The 18,645-nt window shown below is 39.5% G+C and overlaps 1 protein-coding gene across 1 annotated transcript in view; it reads left to right on the top strand.

Moving 5' to 3' along the window:
* ABCA12 (ATP binding cassette subfamily A member 12) overlaps positions 1–12,199 on the top strand; it is a 154,841-nt gene extending 142,642 nt beyond the window's left edge. Inside the window, exons 31-33 of the mRNA XM_063429419.1 lie at positions 4,188–4,293; positions 10,569–10,706; positions 12,064–12,199. Coding sequence (XP_063285489.1) covers positions 4,188–4,293; positions 10,569–10,706; positions 12,064–12,150 — 331 coding nt within the window. The 3' untranslated portion in view covers positions 12,151–12,199. The remainder of the gene's footprint in view (positions 1–4,187; positions 4,294–10,568; positions 10,707–12,063) is intronic.
* Positions 12,200–18,645: the final 6,446 nt, after the last annotated feature.

Genomic DNA, 18,645 nt, shown 5'->3' with positions numbered 1-18,645 from the left:
TAATCCCTGCCAATTGATCACTGTAGTCAGTGATCAATTGGCAGGGATGGGGTTAATTTTTATTAAAATGGGTAACGGGGGGTGGGATTTTAATTTTAATTATTTTTTTTTTACACCAGGGGCAGGATCCCTGAAGATCCGTCTCCCTGCACTTCACACTGAACCCGGAAGTGCAGGGAGGCGGAGGTGAGTATACAGAGCACATGTGCTCGCTCTGACATGCTGTCAGAGCAGGCACATGTACTGGGGCAGCCCGATCCGGTGCTCCCGGGCTGTTCAGCGGTGTTTGATCGTTGAGTTCATGGAACTCAAATCGGACACGCGACGGCACGCAACGGCACAAACATCGCTGAACTTTACCTTCTCAAGACTTCGACGCTTCGACTGGAGTCGAGCGCAATTCGACAATTCGAACGGCACTTTAACACTGACGGTTTGCACAAATGGTTGCCGTTCGTCTATTTGAACTAAATTTAACATGGGAAATAGACCGGCCGCACAGCCTAATTCTCTGGACCTATTATTCATCCTTCTTGGCCTCACATTCCAGAATCAATGTGTTCCTTAACAATTCTTTAGAGATGCAATACCTTAAACCCTCTGCAATTAATTTAATTACATGGTCTGATCATGCAGAATTAGCTACAACATTTCACTTACCGAGAATAGCAGACATTAGAATGGGTCAAGGAAGAAATAACTCATTATTTTAAGGAAAACACCTCACAAGAAATTTCACCCCAGATATTGTGGGCTGCTCACAAAATGGTTCAGCGTGGAGTTCTCATAAAAATAGCTACTCAAAAAAATAAAGAGCCAAAAAACCTTTTAAACTGCTGAAGGCACTAAGGAAATTTGAAATGCACCTTAAGACCAGTCCAACATGGGAAGGGCTAGAAAAACTTGCCTAATTGAGATGCTTAGTTAAGAAGGAATATTTGGATGAGCAGACATGTGACATATTAGAATTTAAAAGAAAAGAATGCACCATTAGCCAGGTCCTAAGACCTAACTGTCAATTTAAATTTATTTCGGCAATTAAAACAGCAAGTGGTGATCTAGTTGCCTCCACCAGTGGATATTAATCACGTTTCTACTCAGTATTATACGGAGTTAAATAATCATTTCCCTGAACTTACCAAGACTAACATGAGCTATGTGGCAGAGGTCCGCTCTTTTTGGATAAAGTTCCTACTGGCGAGATGGAAGAGGAAAATCTATTGGCCCTGGGACAAGATATAACAGTACAGGAAATTAACAACGTGATTTTGGCACAGAAGGCAAACAAATCCACTCGCCCAGGTGGCTTTGATGGGTCCTATTTAAAAAAACATTTCAGGAAGAATTAGTTCCCAAGCTCAAAATAATGTTTAATGAATTTCTGCAAGGAGGTAAAAAGACCCCTGACATGCTAAAAGCGAACATTGTTCTTATTCCAAAACCAGATTGAGACCATGCCTACGCCTCAAATTTTTAACCCATATCCCTAATAAATTATGATATGAAGGAATTTGCTAAAACATTAGCCATGTGCTTAGGACTGCTTCTACCTCATATATCCTGATCAGGTGTGATTTGTTTAATTATTTGAGGACACAAGAAGAGGGATTGACTTGGTCTGGTGGGCAAATAAATAACAGCTACTATATGGACACTGAAAAGGCCTTTGATAGGGTTCAATGGCCTTTTTTGTTCAAACTTTTCTCGAAAAATAAAATTGCCCAACAGTGTCATACATGCTGTTGATGTGCTCTAAGCAGAACTGACAGCCCAAAGCATAATACCCGGGCAACTATGAACCCCTTTCGCTTAAGCAATGGTATGCAGCATGGGTGTCCCCTTTCCCCTCTACTTTTTATCATAGTACTGGAACCATTACTGCAACTGATACGTTCGGGTTTTAGGATTGCATAAAGGGTTTTCGGATTGCGAACAAAGAATTTGTTTGGTCAGCATATGCAGATGATTTGTTGCTCCTTTCTGATCCGTTGATCTCTATGGCTCTCTTGGCGAATTTGTTGGAAGAGTTTAGTTCTGTTTCAGTATATAAGATAAACCTTGATGAGTCAGTGGCTCTTGCCTTCTACATGTCGACTGCGGACACTGTACACATTGAGTCCAAATACAAAATAAAGATCTCCCAGTTATCCACAGTATTTAAGTATTAACCTGAAAGCAGAGAAGAATATGCTGTTTGTAGAAAATTACTCTAAATTGATTACAATCTTGATCCAGAATCTTTCCAATTGGGTAGGCAAACCAAATTTTTTGATAAGTAGAATCCTAGTGGTTAAAATGAACATCCTGCCAAGGGTCCTTTTCTTGTTTCACAGAATCCCAACTTTAGTCACAAGAAAAGATCTCCAGAACCTCCATGGCAACATAAAATGTGTAGGATCACTAGAAATGTATTATATCACCCAAAATTGCTAGAAGGCTTGAGACTGCCAAATGCGTGTATATATTACCCGAGAGGTAAAAAGATTGGTTGACCTTGAGTCATTGTTAATGGGATTAGATCTCCGCAATTTTTTATATGGGTCCTCAGAGCCGATAGACACATGTTACGTGCTCAATGTATGGCTATTCTTTATTCCATTATGATATGGGACAAAGTGGTTGTTAAATACTTCTTCTCCCTCCTCCCTAACCCTTTACCTACTTAACAGAGCCATTCCGCTGGGGTTGATAGTCAGGGATTTTAAGGATTTAGAGGCAGCAGGGCTCCATAGATATATATAATTATACCAACATAACATAATACAAACCTTTGAGGAACTAAGGGCCATAACACCATTGTCATCTAGGAGTTTTTTTTAAATACATGCAAGTACGTGACTTTGCGCTGAAGGACAGTGTACAAGAGCAGCACGTAACCCACTAACCTTCTTTGAAAAACTTTGTCTACATGGACTCACATAAAAGGGCTTGATTACTCAGCTAGAAGGGACCTTGATGTACACTGAACAGTGACAGAGTGACTTAAATCAATGGCTGGAGGGTGGCAGCTGGGAAGAAATCTGGGAGACTGTTTTTGTGACCACATGCAAGATGGTACAAAGTTAACAAAAGTGTAATCCAATATTTTACAGTTTTATAAAACATCTAGTACCTTTTGTTTATTTTATCTACATGCAAGATTGTGTTGTATGAGACTAATTGAAGATTCTCCTTTTCTTACTTTGGGATGTGATAGATCATGAGAAAGAGACAACACTCCCCCTTCTCTCACCCGTTTACTCTTTGTTTTTTGTTTTCTCCCCCTTTCTTTTATTTTATTTTCAGTTTACTAAAATATAACCTGGCAGTCAGCGTTACAAAGTAGCCAGCGGAATAAATGTTAATTCGATAGTTCTTAGATTGTTTATGGACAAAACCAGCATTTCAAATTATCCTAATAATTTTCTAATTTTGTACCACATGAATTAGAGAGTTTTGCAGGTTTTGTGAAATGTTACCAACAACAGAGTTTCCTTATTTATCAATATATATGATATATGTATTAACGTATTTGGAAGCAAGGCCTCGGAGCATCTTTTATGGCTGAAAGTAAAGTTTAAAAAAAAAAAAAAATAGATAAAACCTACCCCCACACCGGTCTCCCATTTGATATCCTTTTGCAGAAAATGTAATGATATAGCCACATCATTATTATTGCAATGGACTTCCCCTTAGGAACATTTGTGAATAAGCATTTTGGTATAGCAATGCAGCAATTTTGCAAATGCAGCTTAATGTACTACAATGTTGAAAGATTATAGAGTACATTCTTATGCCTGCCATACCATAATATAGAAGTGTCCTGCTGTGTTCTTCCAACTGGACTACAATCCCCATATTTATTTTTCATTTATTTCCTAAAACTGATAGATTATTGTGTAAGGTGCAATCGTTGAACTAAAGAGAAGTACAACTAAGCTTTAATGAATAGAGTGCTTGATCTGTGTTTATTGTATACAGCTTTACAGCTACTGTAAGTCTAGGGCATTAAGTGTAATGGAGGATGTAATATGAAAGTGCTTAGCTCTGCCTAGCTTTAACTCTGACTTTTAACTTTGACTTTTTAAAGAGACCAGACTGAAAAATAATAGATTCCCTAATCACAACTATAGAGACATGATAAAGAAAGGTTAACTTGTCTGACATTCACTTGAGCTTATAATTACCATTTTGATATCTGTTTTCAGGTTTGGAAGAGGATTCACAGTGAAGATGCACTTAAAAGACTTATCTGTCAGTGTGGAGATAATCACCAACTTCATGCATTCTCACTTCCCAAACACATATCTGAAGGTAAAATAAGTAACATTTACAATCAATTCTAGAAACTACTCATTTTTTCTCTAGAGATATCCATTTTTTTAAATGTGCAAAGTTTCTGAAAATGTCATAATTATCTAAGCTCTCTATTTTAGTCATTCCTATTTCCACAACGAGCATGGAAACAAAGACAAATCTTTGGATATCTCACATAAACAATCTTGCTGTATAGATTATGGTGCCAGGAATGCCCTCTCTATCCATTCTAGGTACTCGAACTATTTTTAGAACAGTCTGACTTTTTACCTGCGGTCTGCCGGGTGAGGCTCTCTGCTGGGTGCGGCTCTCGTACAAAAGATTAAGAACTGTGATGCTCTAGAAGTCAAGAGGATGGCCGAGGAAATCTGAAATAAGTCATGCAATAAATGACCTAGAATAATATATTACCTTTAATGTGGGCAATTTAATTTTACCATTTTCACAAGCTCCAATCTATAGATCTGCAATGAAAGATTCCCGGTTTGGTAAATGATCCTCCAGTATCTAAAGGGAAAAATCAACTGTCAAAAGTAAAGACAAATAAGTCAATGGGGCCTGATGGGATACACCCAAAGTTATTAAAAGAGTTTAGTGGTGTACCATTAAAAGATTTATTTAACCAATCATTGTTAACAGGAGTTGTCACGAACGTACCCTACTCCAAGAGTGTATGTGACGTAGTTGTGGTGGTGAAAGGGTTACTTTACTGAAAAAAGTTCACTATTTGTCTACACTAGACAGGAAATAATGAAAAACCCACCAAATATAACTTAGCACAATATCTATGTAATTGATTGTGACATACCCATCTGTCTGTGAAGTACTTCTATTTTCCCTCCATTCGTCTGTTTGTTTGGCTATTTCCCCTGTCCGTGCAGCCCCTACGTTTATTTATTAATTTTACCGAACAACTGCCGAACGGCTGGCCACCCAGCAGGGAAGTGTGCTGCTGGTTAACCTCTTGGCCTCATCAGAACGTTGTGGTTAACCGCAGACACTTCCTAATTGTCGAATTCCGACTGGGTGGTCGTCGTTCGTATGCCGACCATGAGGCGGCGGCCATCTTGGACGTACAAATGCCCAGCGGTGTTCGTCGACGGTTTCATGGAACTAAAAACGGACACTATTTCGCGAACACCGCTGAAGCCGCTGACCTCCCTTCTGTTCATCCAGCATACGAACGCCGGCCCATTTGGTACTTTTCTGCACGAATGGACTTACCCCAGATAGCGATGCCATGGAGCCCATTCGTATAACGAAAGACTATGTGAAAGTCTTTGGCTCCATGGCGATTGAACTGTATGTATGTGATCTGAGCGCCATTTGGTAATAATGTGCACTCAGATCTAAGCTTAATTGTACCTAGTGCATTCGGTAGTTTTAAAGTTATATATTTTTATGTGTTTTTACTGCCACATGTAAAATTGAGTTTTGCCTCTATCCTGGGAGATAATTGAATTACTTCACAATTATCTCCAGGATAGAGAGGAGGGTTCTTCACAGCTAAAGGGGGGTGTTTATGCCTCTAACACTGTGATTGGCTACTGTGTTATTATTGTCCCAGTTTTCCACCAGGTCCCCTAGGGGAGTTTCCACCTGGTGCAAGACCTGCACAAATACCGGGCAGGTAGCCCCATTAAACCAGATCTCTGCTGACCCTCAATACGGAGCTTTGTCTCGTACTTGGGGGGATTAATTCGTATGGATTTACTGTTCAGCTGTTTGGAATGGAGAGTGTTCGTATGATTCTTGTTCGGCAGGTTGGCGTGTTCGTTAGCTGCCTTCGCATTTGGGAAGGGAACATCCTAAACGGCATTAACCCCTTGTATACCTGGAGGTGCCGTTACATTGATAAATACTAATTAGTCTCTTCAAGTAACAGGATTCTTAACCAGAAAAAGGCAGAACTGTGGGTTAAATATTCTGTGGGTTAAATATGAATGTTTTTTCCTTCCTTTGGATATGATACTGGAACAAGGCTAATGGGCATTAACATATCAAAGGATTGAACTATCAACTGAGAGTTTCAGGCCAAATGGTCAAAGTCAGTTAGTTTACATTGAAACTAGACATACAGGCGGCACAAGTGTAAAATGTCTCACCTTGCAGGGCCTATGATAGATCAAAAAGGGCAATCCTTTTCACACCTTGCAGAATACCCTATTGATCAAAAGAGCAATTTCTCTCTGTCATTTGTCCTCTACCCAGGGGTCAAATTATTGATGCACTACACACGTTAGATTAAATAGCAATATTCTATAGTGCAACAATGAATTATGTACCCTTGCCATGACAGGAGTAGTCACAGAAGATTGGAAGTTAAAGGGACACTATAGTCACCTGAACAACTTTAGCTTAATGAAGAAGTTTTGGTGTATAGAACATGCCCCTGCAGCCTCACTGCTCAATCCTCTGCAATTTAGGAGTTAAATCCCTTTGTTTATGAACCCTAGTCACACCTCCGTGCATGTGACTTGCACAGCCTTCCATAAACACTTCCTGTAAAGAGAGCCCTATTTAGGCTTTCTTTATTGCAAGTTCTGTTTAATCAAAATTTTCTTATCCCCTGCTATGTTAATAGCTTGCTAGACCCTGCAAGAGCCTCCTGTATGTGATTAAAGTTCAATTTAGAGATTGAGATACAATTATTTAAGGTAAATTACATCTGTTTGAAAGTGAAACCAGTTTTTTTCATGCAGGCTCTGTCAATCATAGCCAGGGGAGGTGTGGCTAGGGCTGCATAAACAGAAACAGGGATTTAACTCCTAAATGACAGTGAATTGAGCAGCGAAATTGCAGGGGAATGATCTATACACTAAAACTGCTTTATTTAGCTAAAGTAATTTAGGTGACTATAGTGTTCCTTTAACAAATGTTGTGTCCATTCGAAAAAAAGATAGTAGGGAGGAGTCAGGTAACTATAGGCCTTACGTCAGTAGTGAGGAAAGTAAAGGAAACCATGTTAAAGGATAGGATTGTTGAACATCTAAAATCACATGGATTTCAAGATCAGAGACAACATGGGTTTACTTTAGGGAGATCACGCCAAATTAATCTTATTGATTTTTTTGATTGCGTAACTAAAATAATAAATCAGGGTGGTTCAGTAGACATTACTTACCTAGATTTCAGTAAGGCTTTTGACACTGTTGCACGTAGAACGCTTATCAATAAACTGCAATCTTTAAGTTTGGATTCCAATATTGTTGAATGGGTAAGGCAGTGACTAAGTGACAGGCAACAGAGGGTTGTAGTCATTGGAGTTTATTCAAAGCATGGTCTTGGCACCAGTGGGATACCTCAGGTATCTGTACTTGAATCCATTCTCTTTAATATTTTTATTAGTGATATTGCAGAAGGTCTTGATGGTAAGGTATGTCTTTTTGCTGATGATACTAAGATATATAACAGGGTTGATGTTCCAGGAGGGATAAGCCAAATGGCAAATGATTTAGGTAAACTAGAAAAATGGTCAGAGTTGTGGCAGCTGGATAAGTGCAAGATAATGCATCTTGGATGTAAAAACCCAAGGGCAGAGTACAGAATATTTGATAGAGTCCTAACCTCAACATCTGAGGAAAGGAATTTAGGGGTGATTATTTCAGATGACTTAAAGGCAGGCAGACAATATAATAGAGCAGCATGAAATGCTAGCAGAATGTTTGGTTGTATAGGGAGAGGTATTAGCAGAAGAAAGAGGGAAGTGTTCATGCCATTGTACAGAACACTGGTGAGACCAGAAATATATTGATACTTTGGAGAGAATTCAGAGAATGACTACTAAACTGGTTCATTGATTGCAGGATAAAACTTACCAGGAAAGGTTAAAGGATCTTCATATGTAAAGCTCGTGGAAAGACAAGACAGGGGGGATATGATAGAAACATTTAAATACTTAAAGGGAATCAACACAGTAAAGGAGGAGACTACCGTATATATTTGAGTATAAGTTGAGTTTTTCGACACATTTTTGTGCTGAAAAACCCCAACTTGACTTATACTCGAGTCAATGTCTGTATTATGGCAACTTACATTGCCATAATACAGACATGGGGCTGTTGGGGGCTGGCAGAGAGCATTTACTTACCTCTCCTGCAGCTCCTGTCAGCTCCCTCCTCCTCCGCGCTGGTCCGGTCAGCTCCCAGTGTAAGTCTCGCGAGAGCCGCGGGGTCAGAGCGTTGCCACGGGTTACCGTGGCAATGCTCCGCGAGACCGCAAGACTTACACTGGGAGCTGACCGGACCGGAGGAGAAGGGAGCTGACAGGAGCTGCAGGAAAGGTAAGTGACAGCTTCCTGCCAGCCCCCTCCTACACAGTACACACCACTGGACCACCAGGAAATGAGAGCCCCCCTCCCTAGCCAGCTAACAAGCAGGGAGGGGGGACAAAAAAAAATAATAAAATAAAATATTAATAAATTAAAAAATAATAATAATAAAAAAATATTACAAATAAAACAAAAAAAATAATATTAAAATAATAATAATTAAAAAATAATAAAAAAAATGCCCACCCCCCACCAAGGCTCTGCATCACACACACACACGCACTCAGACACACACACTGCACTCAGACACACACACTGCACTCATACACACACTGCATTCACACACACACTGCACTCATACACACACACACTGCACTCATACACACACACTGCATTAATTATATACACACACTGTAAATAAATATTCAATTAATATAATGTTTTTAGGATCTAATTTTATTTAGAAATTTACCAGTAGCTGCTGCATTTCCCACCCTAGTCTTATACTCGAGTCAATACGTTTTCCCAGTTTTTTGGGGTAAAATTAGGGGCCTCGGCTTATATTCCGGTCGGCTTATACTCGAGTATATACGGTATATTTAAAAGAAGAAAAACTACCACAACAAGAGGGCATAGTCATAAATAAGCGGGGGAAAAGGTTTCAAAATAATATCAGGAAATATTACTTTGCTGAGAGGGTAGTGGATGCATGGAATAGCCTTCCAGCTGAAATGGTAGAGGTTAACACAGTGAAGGAGTTTAAGCATGCGTGGGATAGGCATAAGGCTATCCTAGCTATAAGATAAGGCCAGGGATTAATGAACGTATTTAGAAAATTGGGCAGACTAGATGGGCCGGATGGGTCTTATCTGCCGTCACATGTTTTTATGTTTTTATGCTTCTATTGTGTCATCTAGTAAACCATTACCTGTGATTCCTGCAGAGCTTGAATGAGTTTAATCCATCGAGTCACCTTGGGGATTGAAACCGGTATTAATTTACCCGGAGATATGTTCAGGTGGAAACCAAATTAACACTTTTATTATGAGCTGCTTGGAGAAAGTAATCAGACCAGACCGTTTTTGATTTAAAGATTACTTACAGATTATATACTACTTTGTAAAGACAGCTTTGTGACTTGCGCACCAAAAACCGGATGGGTGAATTCACACTGTACCATAAAAGGAAATTACAGAACTAAGCATATTTCAATGGTTATAAATAAAAAAACATTAGGACATAAGAAGGGGGGTTAAGGGTAAAGCTGCAATCGTCTCCTCAGAAACCACAAAATGTCACAAGTCATGATTTTATGCTTACTTGTGCTTATTTGTCAGACACTCGAAACTAGACTAAAAGTTAAAAAGCATAACATGAAAGTAAAAACAGACTGGACATATGGTCATCTTAGTAGCTTGAGCCTGGGGTCAAGGGACCTTCCATTACAGGATCTGAGAGCGTGTTATGCAATTTCTGCACAGCTGAGTGCCTTGTGTCTTGCAGTATATTTTTACATGAAGAGCTGGGTGGGAAAGAGTGAACATTTCTTTTGTCATGTGACCCATACAATTCAATGACAAGTACAGGCTGTGGCGAATACCAAAAAATAGCCTTGTACAAAAACCATAAAAAACTGAATCACTAAGTCACGTATGTGTCCTAAAGGACCCCCACCCCTTTTATTACTTTTTTCTAATTTTTCAATTTTTATCTATTTAAAAAAAAAATCACACTTGATACATGTCTCCCATATATTTCCACTTTGTCTTTCTTCCATTTTATGATAATTCCCAATGCTACATTGAATCCCTGAATTCATACTATTTTTTTATTATGTAGCAGTTTGGGGTACACAATGCCCCCACATTTACAAGAAACCTGCAAGAAACAAAACTCCTCCGCTTTTAAGCCACATTCTTGCACTACTTGTTTGCACACATTTTTTGAGTCCATTATAGTCAAATAACTACAATTGTAAATAACTGTCTATTTTTATTTACAGGATCACCATTTCACTATGGTGGAATATCACGTACCGGGGTCTGCCGGAGGTGTTGCCAGTATATTTGATCTTATTGAAACCAACAAGGCAAACCTGCACATCATTAATTATTCAGTCAGCCAGACAACACTGGATGAGGTACAGATAAACAAATATCATATTGGTCGATTACAGTTTTGCCATTGTTTAAAATGTAATAGAGTAATAACATATTAGCCTGGCAGTGCCACTTTTTTTTTCATTGAGTAGTTAATTATGCATGCTTCTAAAATAGTCAGATGGAGGCTTGATTGAACATTAAACAAATATGAGCACCTGGCTATTCCAAACAGCATGGGAGTCTGTTAGTGTAAACTTTTAAAAATAATTTCACTATTCTGCCTTAAACAAAATAGCTATGTTGAAGCACTCAGCAGATGAACTCAGCTGTGGGGCTGTTTAAGCATTCAAAACAAGCGATATGGAGAGTTCTTAGTTGAAAGGAACACTGTAAACGCCAGCTTAATTTAAATTCATCCTTGGACACCAGAGATTTATCTATAGGGAAGCGCAGCATGAGCGCATTACTACAAGTCCTTAGTGTTGAAAGGCAACTAGAATCCGCCAGAAAGCACTTCAGCAGCACTCTCTGTAGGTTGGGGTCTTGCAAGACAGGCGCCTTTAGAGCATGGGCCAGCCCCATTTCCTCCCAATAATTTGGCCTCATATTTATGCTGTGAATTTCACTGTTCTAATTTCTTTAGTTTTTCTATAAAAAGAAAAATGATTATTCTACGCTCTATTCAGAATAACTCTACCCACTCAGCCATGCCCCCCATTTTCACAAAACATACTTTTAATTGAAAGGTAACTAATGTAGCCCAGCCAATGAGATATACATGCGGAGTTACATTACAGAAAGCAATGTGGAAAAAGTACAGAATTAAAATGAGATCAAACCCTTTCAAATGTACTTAAGTTGTGTTAGTGCCAAGAATGTGCCTGGATTCTCCTCTGAAGCTTGCTTGTTCTAAAATTTAGACTCAAGTAGCAAAAAAAATTTCAAAGCAGTCACTAAAGATATTGTTGGACTACAACTCTCATATTTCCGTGACATCGATAAGATGGCAGTCAATGACATATAGAGGGCTTCAGTTTGGCACACCTGAAATAAATTGGATCAAATATATTTACTGTATTATACTGTATTTTGATATTTAGAATGCAATGCAATCAGTATTTCTGGACTATAGGTTAATTTCTGTCCAATACTCATTGCATTTAAAAAAAATAAGTAAAATAGAAACTATTCATTTAGTTTGCAGCACAAGGACTCCTCTGCATGCCTGCTGACGTCTTCACAATCTCCTCCAATCCAATGCTTCTTATAGTTATCAAAGTTTGTGCATGGCTAAAAAAAAAATTGCAAAATGCTTGCTGATATATAGCTTTTGTTTGATAAATGTTATTTAGAAATACAATTATACTAACAATATTGTGCTTTATTTATTTCTAGATTTTAATCAATTTTGCCCAATCTCAAGCAACTCATGATAATTCAAGCATAAGCAGCCAAGATGTTATTCAAGTTGTCAGTACCTAAAGAGCCACAAACATTGAAGGTTTAGCAAGCAATCTCAGGAACACATGACAATCAAACAAGGTCATCTTGAAAGACTATTTCAGTTGAATTACCTTTTGAGTTATCTTCTTCTGGATTTTTAAATAGTATTAATATATGTTATTGCACTTGTGTACGTCATGTTTGTACGATGTATATTTATTCAAACTTTAAAAATATGTTGAGGCTGCCATGTAGAGTGTGAACATAAAAATGAAGAATTAAGTAATCAAATGTTAACACGACCTGAATGACATTATAGTATAACATAGGGGTGCCAATACAGATTGCCTCTCTGCTCTATGATAAAGGCCAGTAATTGTCATTAGATGGAGCTGGAAGCTTGACTTGCAAAAATTTAATTAAGTTGATGTATACCAAACCAATCAAATTTAGATGGAAAAAAATTACAGCCAGAAATGTATACGCATTCTTTTATGGAATTTAAATGTATACACAATCTTTTATTTTAAATCCTATATTTTTGTAAACTGTTTGTCTTACTCTTTGCTTAAAAGGCAAATTTGAAAATGTTTACAATTTCCTAGTGTTATTAAAAAATGTTTTAATGTAACTAGTTTCATCAATATATAACCTACCACTTCTACTTATTTAGCGTTTTGTATACCTGAGACACACTTACACAAAATAATAATAATAAGTAGTTAGCATACTGGTGTGTTAGTGATTGGCAATGTTTCATGAATAGTCTAATTTGTACATTTAGTCTCAAAGCATGCATGGCACATTAAAAAGAAAAGCAAAAATGACTTAAATATAAAACTCTGCATATTTTTAAACAATGGACACCATACAAATGTAATTCACCTTTTTTCCCCATTGATTTACTGGTATGCATTTTTTTTTTTCAAGTTTAAGATTTATTGGTGCCATTAGTGGATAAAAACAAAGTACACAGGGGTAAGTTGACAGTAAGACATAAAATGTGGTTTTCCATTACAGATGACATTGTGTATATCACTATTCCATCATAATGTCCAACATTTTTGGGTGTTTGGATTCATCTAGCTGAATTTCATAAGGCTTGGTAGTTTCTAGAGTTTTTACACAATTGTGAATTGTGGGTTTAATGGTGGACTTCCATAGTTTGTTAATAACACTAAGTGCAGCCATTATAATATAGTATATCAGGTATTTTGGGTATTTTTTGATGCCTTTGGGTAATAAATGGAGTAATTTATTTCAGGGTTTTTTGAGAGCTAGATTGTTGTGGACCTGTGGATCATAATGGCTGCATCCTGCCAGTATTTAGTCAATAATGGACATTGCCACCAGATATGGAGCATAGTTCTACCTTGAGTTAGGCATCTCAAGCACGAATCTGGTACTTGTGCAAAATAATGTTTAAGTCAGGTTGGTACCAGCGGTAGAGAATTTTGCTTGATAGTTCAACATGTGTTTTACACATAGTAAGCTGTTTATGCTCTTGTAGTATTTACACCATGCATCATCAGTAGAATCTGTTCAACCATTGGGTCGCAGGTTCAAATCCTGGCAGGGTTGACTCAGCCCTTCCGAGGTAGATAAAATGAGTACCATTACATCGGGTAATAATAATAACCCCTGGATGTTGGGCTAAGGTAACATCCCCAGGACGTACGTGAAAACCAGAGTTATGAATGTACCTGTGACAAACTCCCCTTTTCAAGTGAGTTTGCCACGAGTTCTTGGAGGGGAATACTTGCCAACCTTTTACCCTGTGACTATGGCCCCTGCAATAGAACTGGCTAATACACTCCAAACAGGCTCTGTTCATGCAATTGGGACTATATGGTTAGTTTACCGAACAACCGCATGAACAGAGACCAGCCTGGAGCTTGTTAACACCTATTAACAACTTGGAACGTTTCTCACCGCAGTGTTCTGATTGTTCGTCTGGGTGGCCGCAATTCCTATGAACAACCACGAGGTGGCGGCCATCTTGTTCACAGGAACGCAGGCAGCGGTGTTTGGGCATGAATTTAATGGAACTGAAATTGGATACAGAAACTCCTGAACACCGCTGGACTTCCATCATCGCCTGCGTTTGTTTCTATTCAGCTTAGAAGGGCACTGAATAGAAACATTCGTCTAGATTAAGGGAACAAGCTCCAGGGTAAGACTATTGACTGTTCGGCAGTTTGTTCATTTGCAAACTACCGAACTAGACCGGCCACAAGCCCTGATTATTTGGAACTGTTTTGGGCATGAAACCATGCGTGCGGTCGGTCAAAAAGAGACTTCCAGGAATTTCCTGAACCCCTACTCTGATTTAGGTGATATTTGGATATGTTGTTCACCCAGATCAGGGCTATCAGGGAATGTTACTTTTATGGGGATATGTTGGGGTACTTATTGGACTTTTTAAAAATATGTGTTTTTTTCTGTCTAGGAATAATTAAGTTATTGTATTATCTACCTTTATTGTATCACAGGCAGAGGGGAGGGATTGTGTACTGTATGTGGGAGTGTTGTTCATTGTTACATTGTTTTGATTGGCTTCTGTACTTTGTGTCCTGTGCACAACAAGGTCCACCTGGGCATCAACCTTGTTGTGAAACTTGTATAAAAGGCAGTGTGCCTCCATTAAACTGCTATTCCTGCTTACAATCCAAAACTGTGTGTCGTCCTGTTATTGGAGGGAAAGACGATTTGCTCCTGTGTCTGCTGTTCCAGCTTGCAGGAGAATCAACAGGGAAAGTCCTTCTAAGGACTAGAGCTAATTCCCCATTCGGTTCCAGAGTTCCTAGGACTGAGTGTCTTCCAGTGCCTAGAAGTGTCAGAGCTAACTCCCCATTCGGCTCCAGGAAGGAGGTGGCAGTTCCGGGACCCCAGTCAAGCCATGGCGACTGAGGGCAAGAAGTGCTGCGGTTTGTCCCCTGTTTCAGCTAGGAAGCGGTCCTTGGTGGAGGTGCCCAGTCGGGGTGCCAGGGGGTCCGTTACACTGCCTTTCCTGGTTATATACTGTGTTATTAAGTGTTCTTGCATAGCAAGACCACTTAATGTTATCTCACATATATATTATTATTATTATTCTTATTATTCTTATTATAGCCAAATTTGCCACCCTAACTCCTCCCACAGTTTTTACACTACATAGACAAAAATATACCAAAACGTGCAGATTGTTCCCGATCGGATTGCTATTACTTTGTGGAACGTTTCGCCGAATGGTTCACGGAATATCGTCGTTCTTGTGGCGAAATTTGTCCCATAGGAATGAATGGCAAAGCTAGAGTGGGAGCTGGCAAAAGCTGAAAAATCAGGACATGATTTCTAAACTGCCACCACTCCCTCATTTTCAGGACCACCTACACAAATCTTATATCAAAACGTTCAGCTATCCCTGCTGCCACTAGAAATGTCCACGGCTAAGCCATAGTCCTGATAGTTTTCACAATATGACCATTTGTTTGCAACTCACGCCTTCCATTGACATTCATTGAAACTCCACTCTGCAAAGCTCACATTTGAAGGGCAATTTCTAAACTGCGACTGTGCCTTCATTGTTAATATCTCAGAGACATACTATACATCAAAATGTAGGTCTGGGTCTTGTGATTCTCACAATATAAAGCTCTTCACTGTAGGAATTATAGTTTTTAAAATACGACCGTTTGAAGATGGCAACCGCCAAAATACTCTGACCTGTGCAAGGCTGCAGCAGCAAGTGATGTCATAGACAAAGCCTTTTACACCTGCTAATTTTTTATAACTGTATGTTTTAATGTAACTGTGAAGCACTTTGGGCAACAACATTGCAATTAAATGTGCTATATAAATAAATACTAACAGTTACTCCGCCCACTCTAGTTGTAGACTACTGATGGAGGCAAGAACACTTCACACAATTTCCCCAGAAATTGTAGCTTTTCTAGTTATTATTACTATTATTATTATTATGGTTCAAATAGGGAGCATGCTAGATTATTTTCCTAGGATGTTATAAAAGTAAAAGTGGTTGGTTTAAACATGGCGTAGATAATGGAAATACGTTTTTTAGGGTTTTTATCTTTAAGCAGACTTTCTTTGCATCCATCAGCCATTGCCCTTGTACATACGTGTTAAACAATACAGTTTGTTTTTTTGACGAAGATTGCAATTCTAAGTATGATAAATTAGCTATATGAGTTATACCATATTGAGTGTGGACATCAGTGAAACATATTAAGTTAGTTCCTCTTAATAATTGGTGCATAGTGATGATACCGTGTGTGAGCCATTGTTTGTAATTAAAGTCTGGGATGAGTTGGGATAGTGCCATTATAAGGAGTGCAGGTGATGTTATATCTATCTGTCCCAGTCAGTTTCGGTTTTCATGTCCCATACTTTAAGTGTGAGTATCATGGTGGGTAACATGTTTTGAAGCTTTGGTCGTTGGTTTTGGGGTATCCATGCTAGAGTGGGAAGGGTGCTGCCATTCGAGTAAATTGATTAAATATACACCAATTGGTGTGGCGTAATTTAAAGAAAAGCTGAATAGCAATGATCCTATCAAGTCTGCCCTGTAGTATCCTAGAAGATTGGACATCCCCATTCCGCCACGTGAGAAGGGTTTATATAGTGTTGTCTTTGCTACTCTGGGCCCTATGTGTCCCCAAATAAAGGTATTAAGCAGTTTTTGCACTTCCGTGAGATAACCGGAGGGAAGTTTGATCAGAAATGTACTAAAGAGATACTGTATTTTCGGTAATATTGTCATCTTAAGTATAGCCATCCTCCCCATCCATGAGAGATATTTCCCCTTCCAATTCATTAAATAATTCTTAATTGCATTCAGTAGTTTTAAATAGTTTGCTTTGTATAACTTGTTGGTGTTGGCCACACTCTCAGAAATTTTAGATTGTCATTTCTCCAATCATAGGCAGAATTGTGTTTTAGCTTTTCTAAGATGTTCTCGGGTATGCTAATGCTTATAGCTTGGGTTTTCAACATGTAGAGCTTATAACAGGATCATCTGCTGTGCTGAGATAAGATGGAATGGAAGTTTGGCAGGGATAAGTATTGTTGATCTAAAATATGTCATCTGAAAAAATAGTCAATTTGTATTCATGTCCTTTAAGTTTGAGTCCATGTATGTTTGGATTGTCTCGTATTAGTTGAGTTAAGGGTTCTAAGGCTAAGATGTAACGGAAGTGGGAAAGAGGGCACCCCTAATACAGTGGTTGGATATGTGTCACGACTAGTAATGTGGTCCAGCACGCAGAATCTATGTAAACATATACATAAGTCAGAAAAGGAAAAATAACAGGACAGAGCGTAAACCGGACCTTAGAATGGCCGGACTAATACGCTAGAGACAGAGAATGGTCAAAGGGAAAGCCGAGGTCAAGGAAGCCAGAAAATACTCAATACCGATAATACAAGCCAAGTCAGGGAAACCAGAGATCAGAATAACCAGGGAAACGCCAAGGATCAGGATACCAGGAAATCAGAAACACGAAACTAGCACTTTCAGGAAACCAGGAAACTGAAACCACGACATGGCAAAGTACTAGGGTGAATTAGGGGTTTAAATACCCCTCTCTAAGCTATGATTGGTCAGAGGGCGACCTCTGACCCCAGAACGTACGTGTGCGTTGACGTCGTGACGTCACGCACACGTTAGTATAATTCTCGGGGGCGGGGCTATCCATAGACGCGACCACGTGGTCGGCGCCATATTGGATTCGGGCGTGATGCCCGGAAGAACTACACGCGCGGTTCCCGGCTCGCCGACGAGCAGGTAAGCTCGTGTAGTCGGAGCGGTCGTGCCGGTCGGGCACGACCGTGAGGCTCGGCGGGCCGGTGACCGCAACAGTACCCCCCACTCGAAGACCGCGCACCGAGCGGGAAGGACCCGGCTTAAGAGGAAAGCGGTTGTGAAATGACCGGATAAGACGGGGCGCATGGACCCGGTCAGCAGGAACCCAACAACGTTCCTCGGGACCATAACCCTTCCAGTCAACGAGATAGGACAAGACACCTCTGGATAATTTGGAGTCCATGATAGAACGGACTTCGTATTCCTCTTGATCACCCACTACCAAGGGCGGAGGAGGAGTGGATACCCTTGTGTAGCGATTGCAAGTAAGGGGCTTGAGCAGAGACACATGGAAAGTATTCGCTATTCTCATATGAGCCGGTAGTGCCAAAGTATAGGTCACTGGATTAATACATTGGGTAACTCGAAAGGGACCAATGTACCGAGGGGCAAATTTCATGGACGGGACCTTAAGCTTGATATGTCTTGTGGAGAGCCACACCCTGTCACCTGGAATATAGACAGGATTAGCGCCCCGTTTCTTGTCAGCTTGGACCTTCGCTCGTAATGAGGCTTTTTGCAGAGCTGAATGGACGGAATCCCAAGTATCATGAATCGAATCTAAACGGGTGTTCAAAGCGGGGATTTCTGTGTCTGAGAATGCAGAAGGAAAAACAGTGGGGTGATAACCCTGATTAACAAAGAATGGACTGTGATTAGAAGATTCATGAGTG

This window comes from Pelobates fuscus, chromosome 8, assembly GCF_036172605.1.
Source record: "Pelobates fuscus isolate aPelFus1 chromosome 8, aPelFus1.pri, whole genome shotgun sequence".
NCBI lineage: Eukaryota > Metazoa > Chordata > Amphibia > Anura > Pelobatidae > Pelobates > Pelobates fuscus.
The sequence above is the reverse complement of the archived record's forward strand: the minus strand, read 5'-3'. Positions and strand labels throughout refer to the sequence as shown.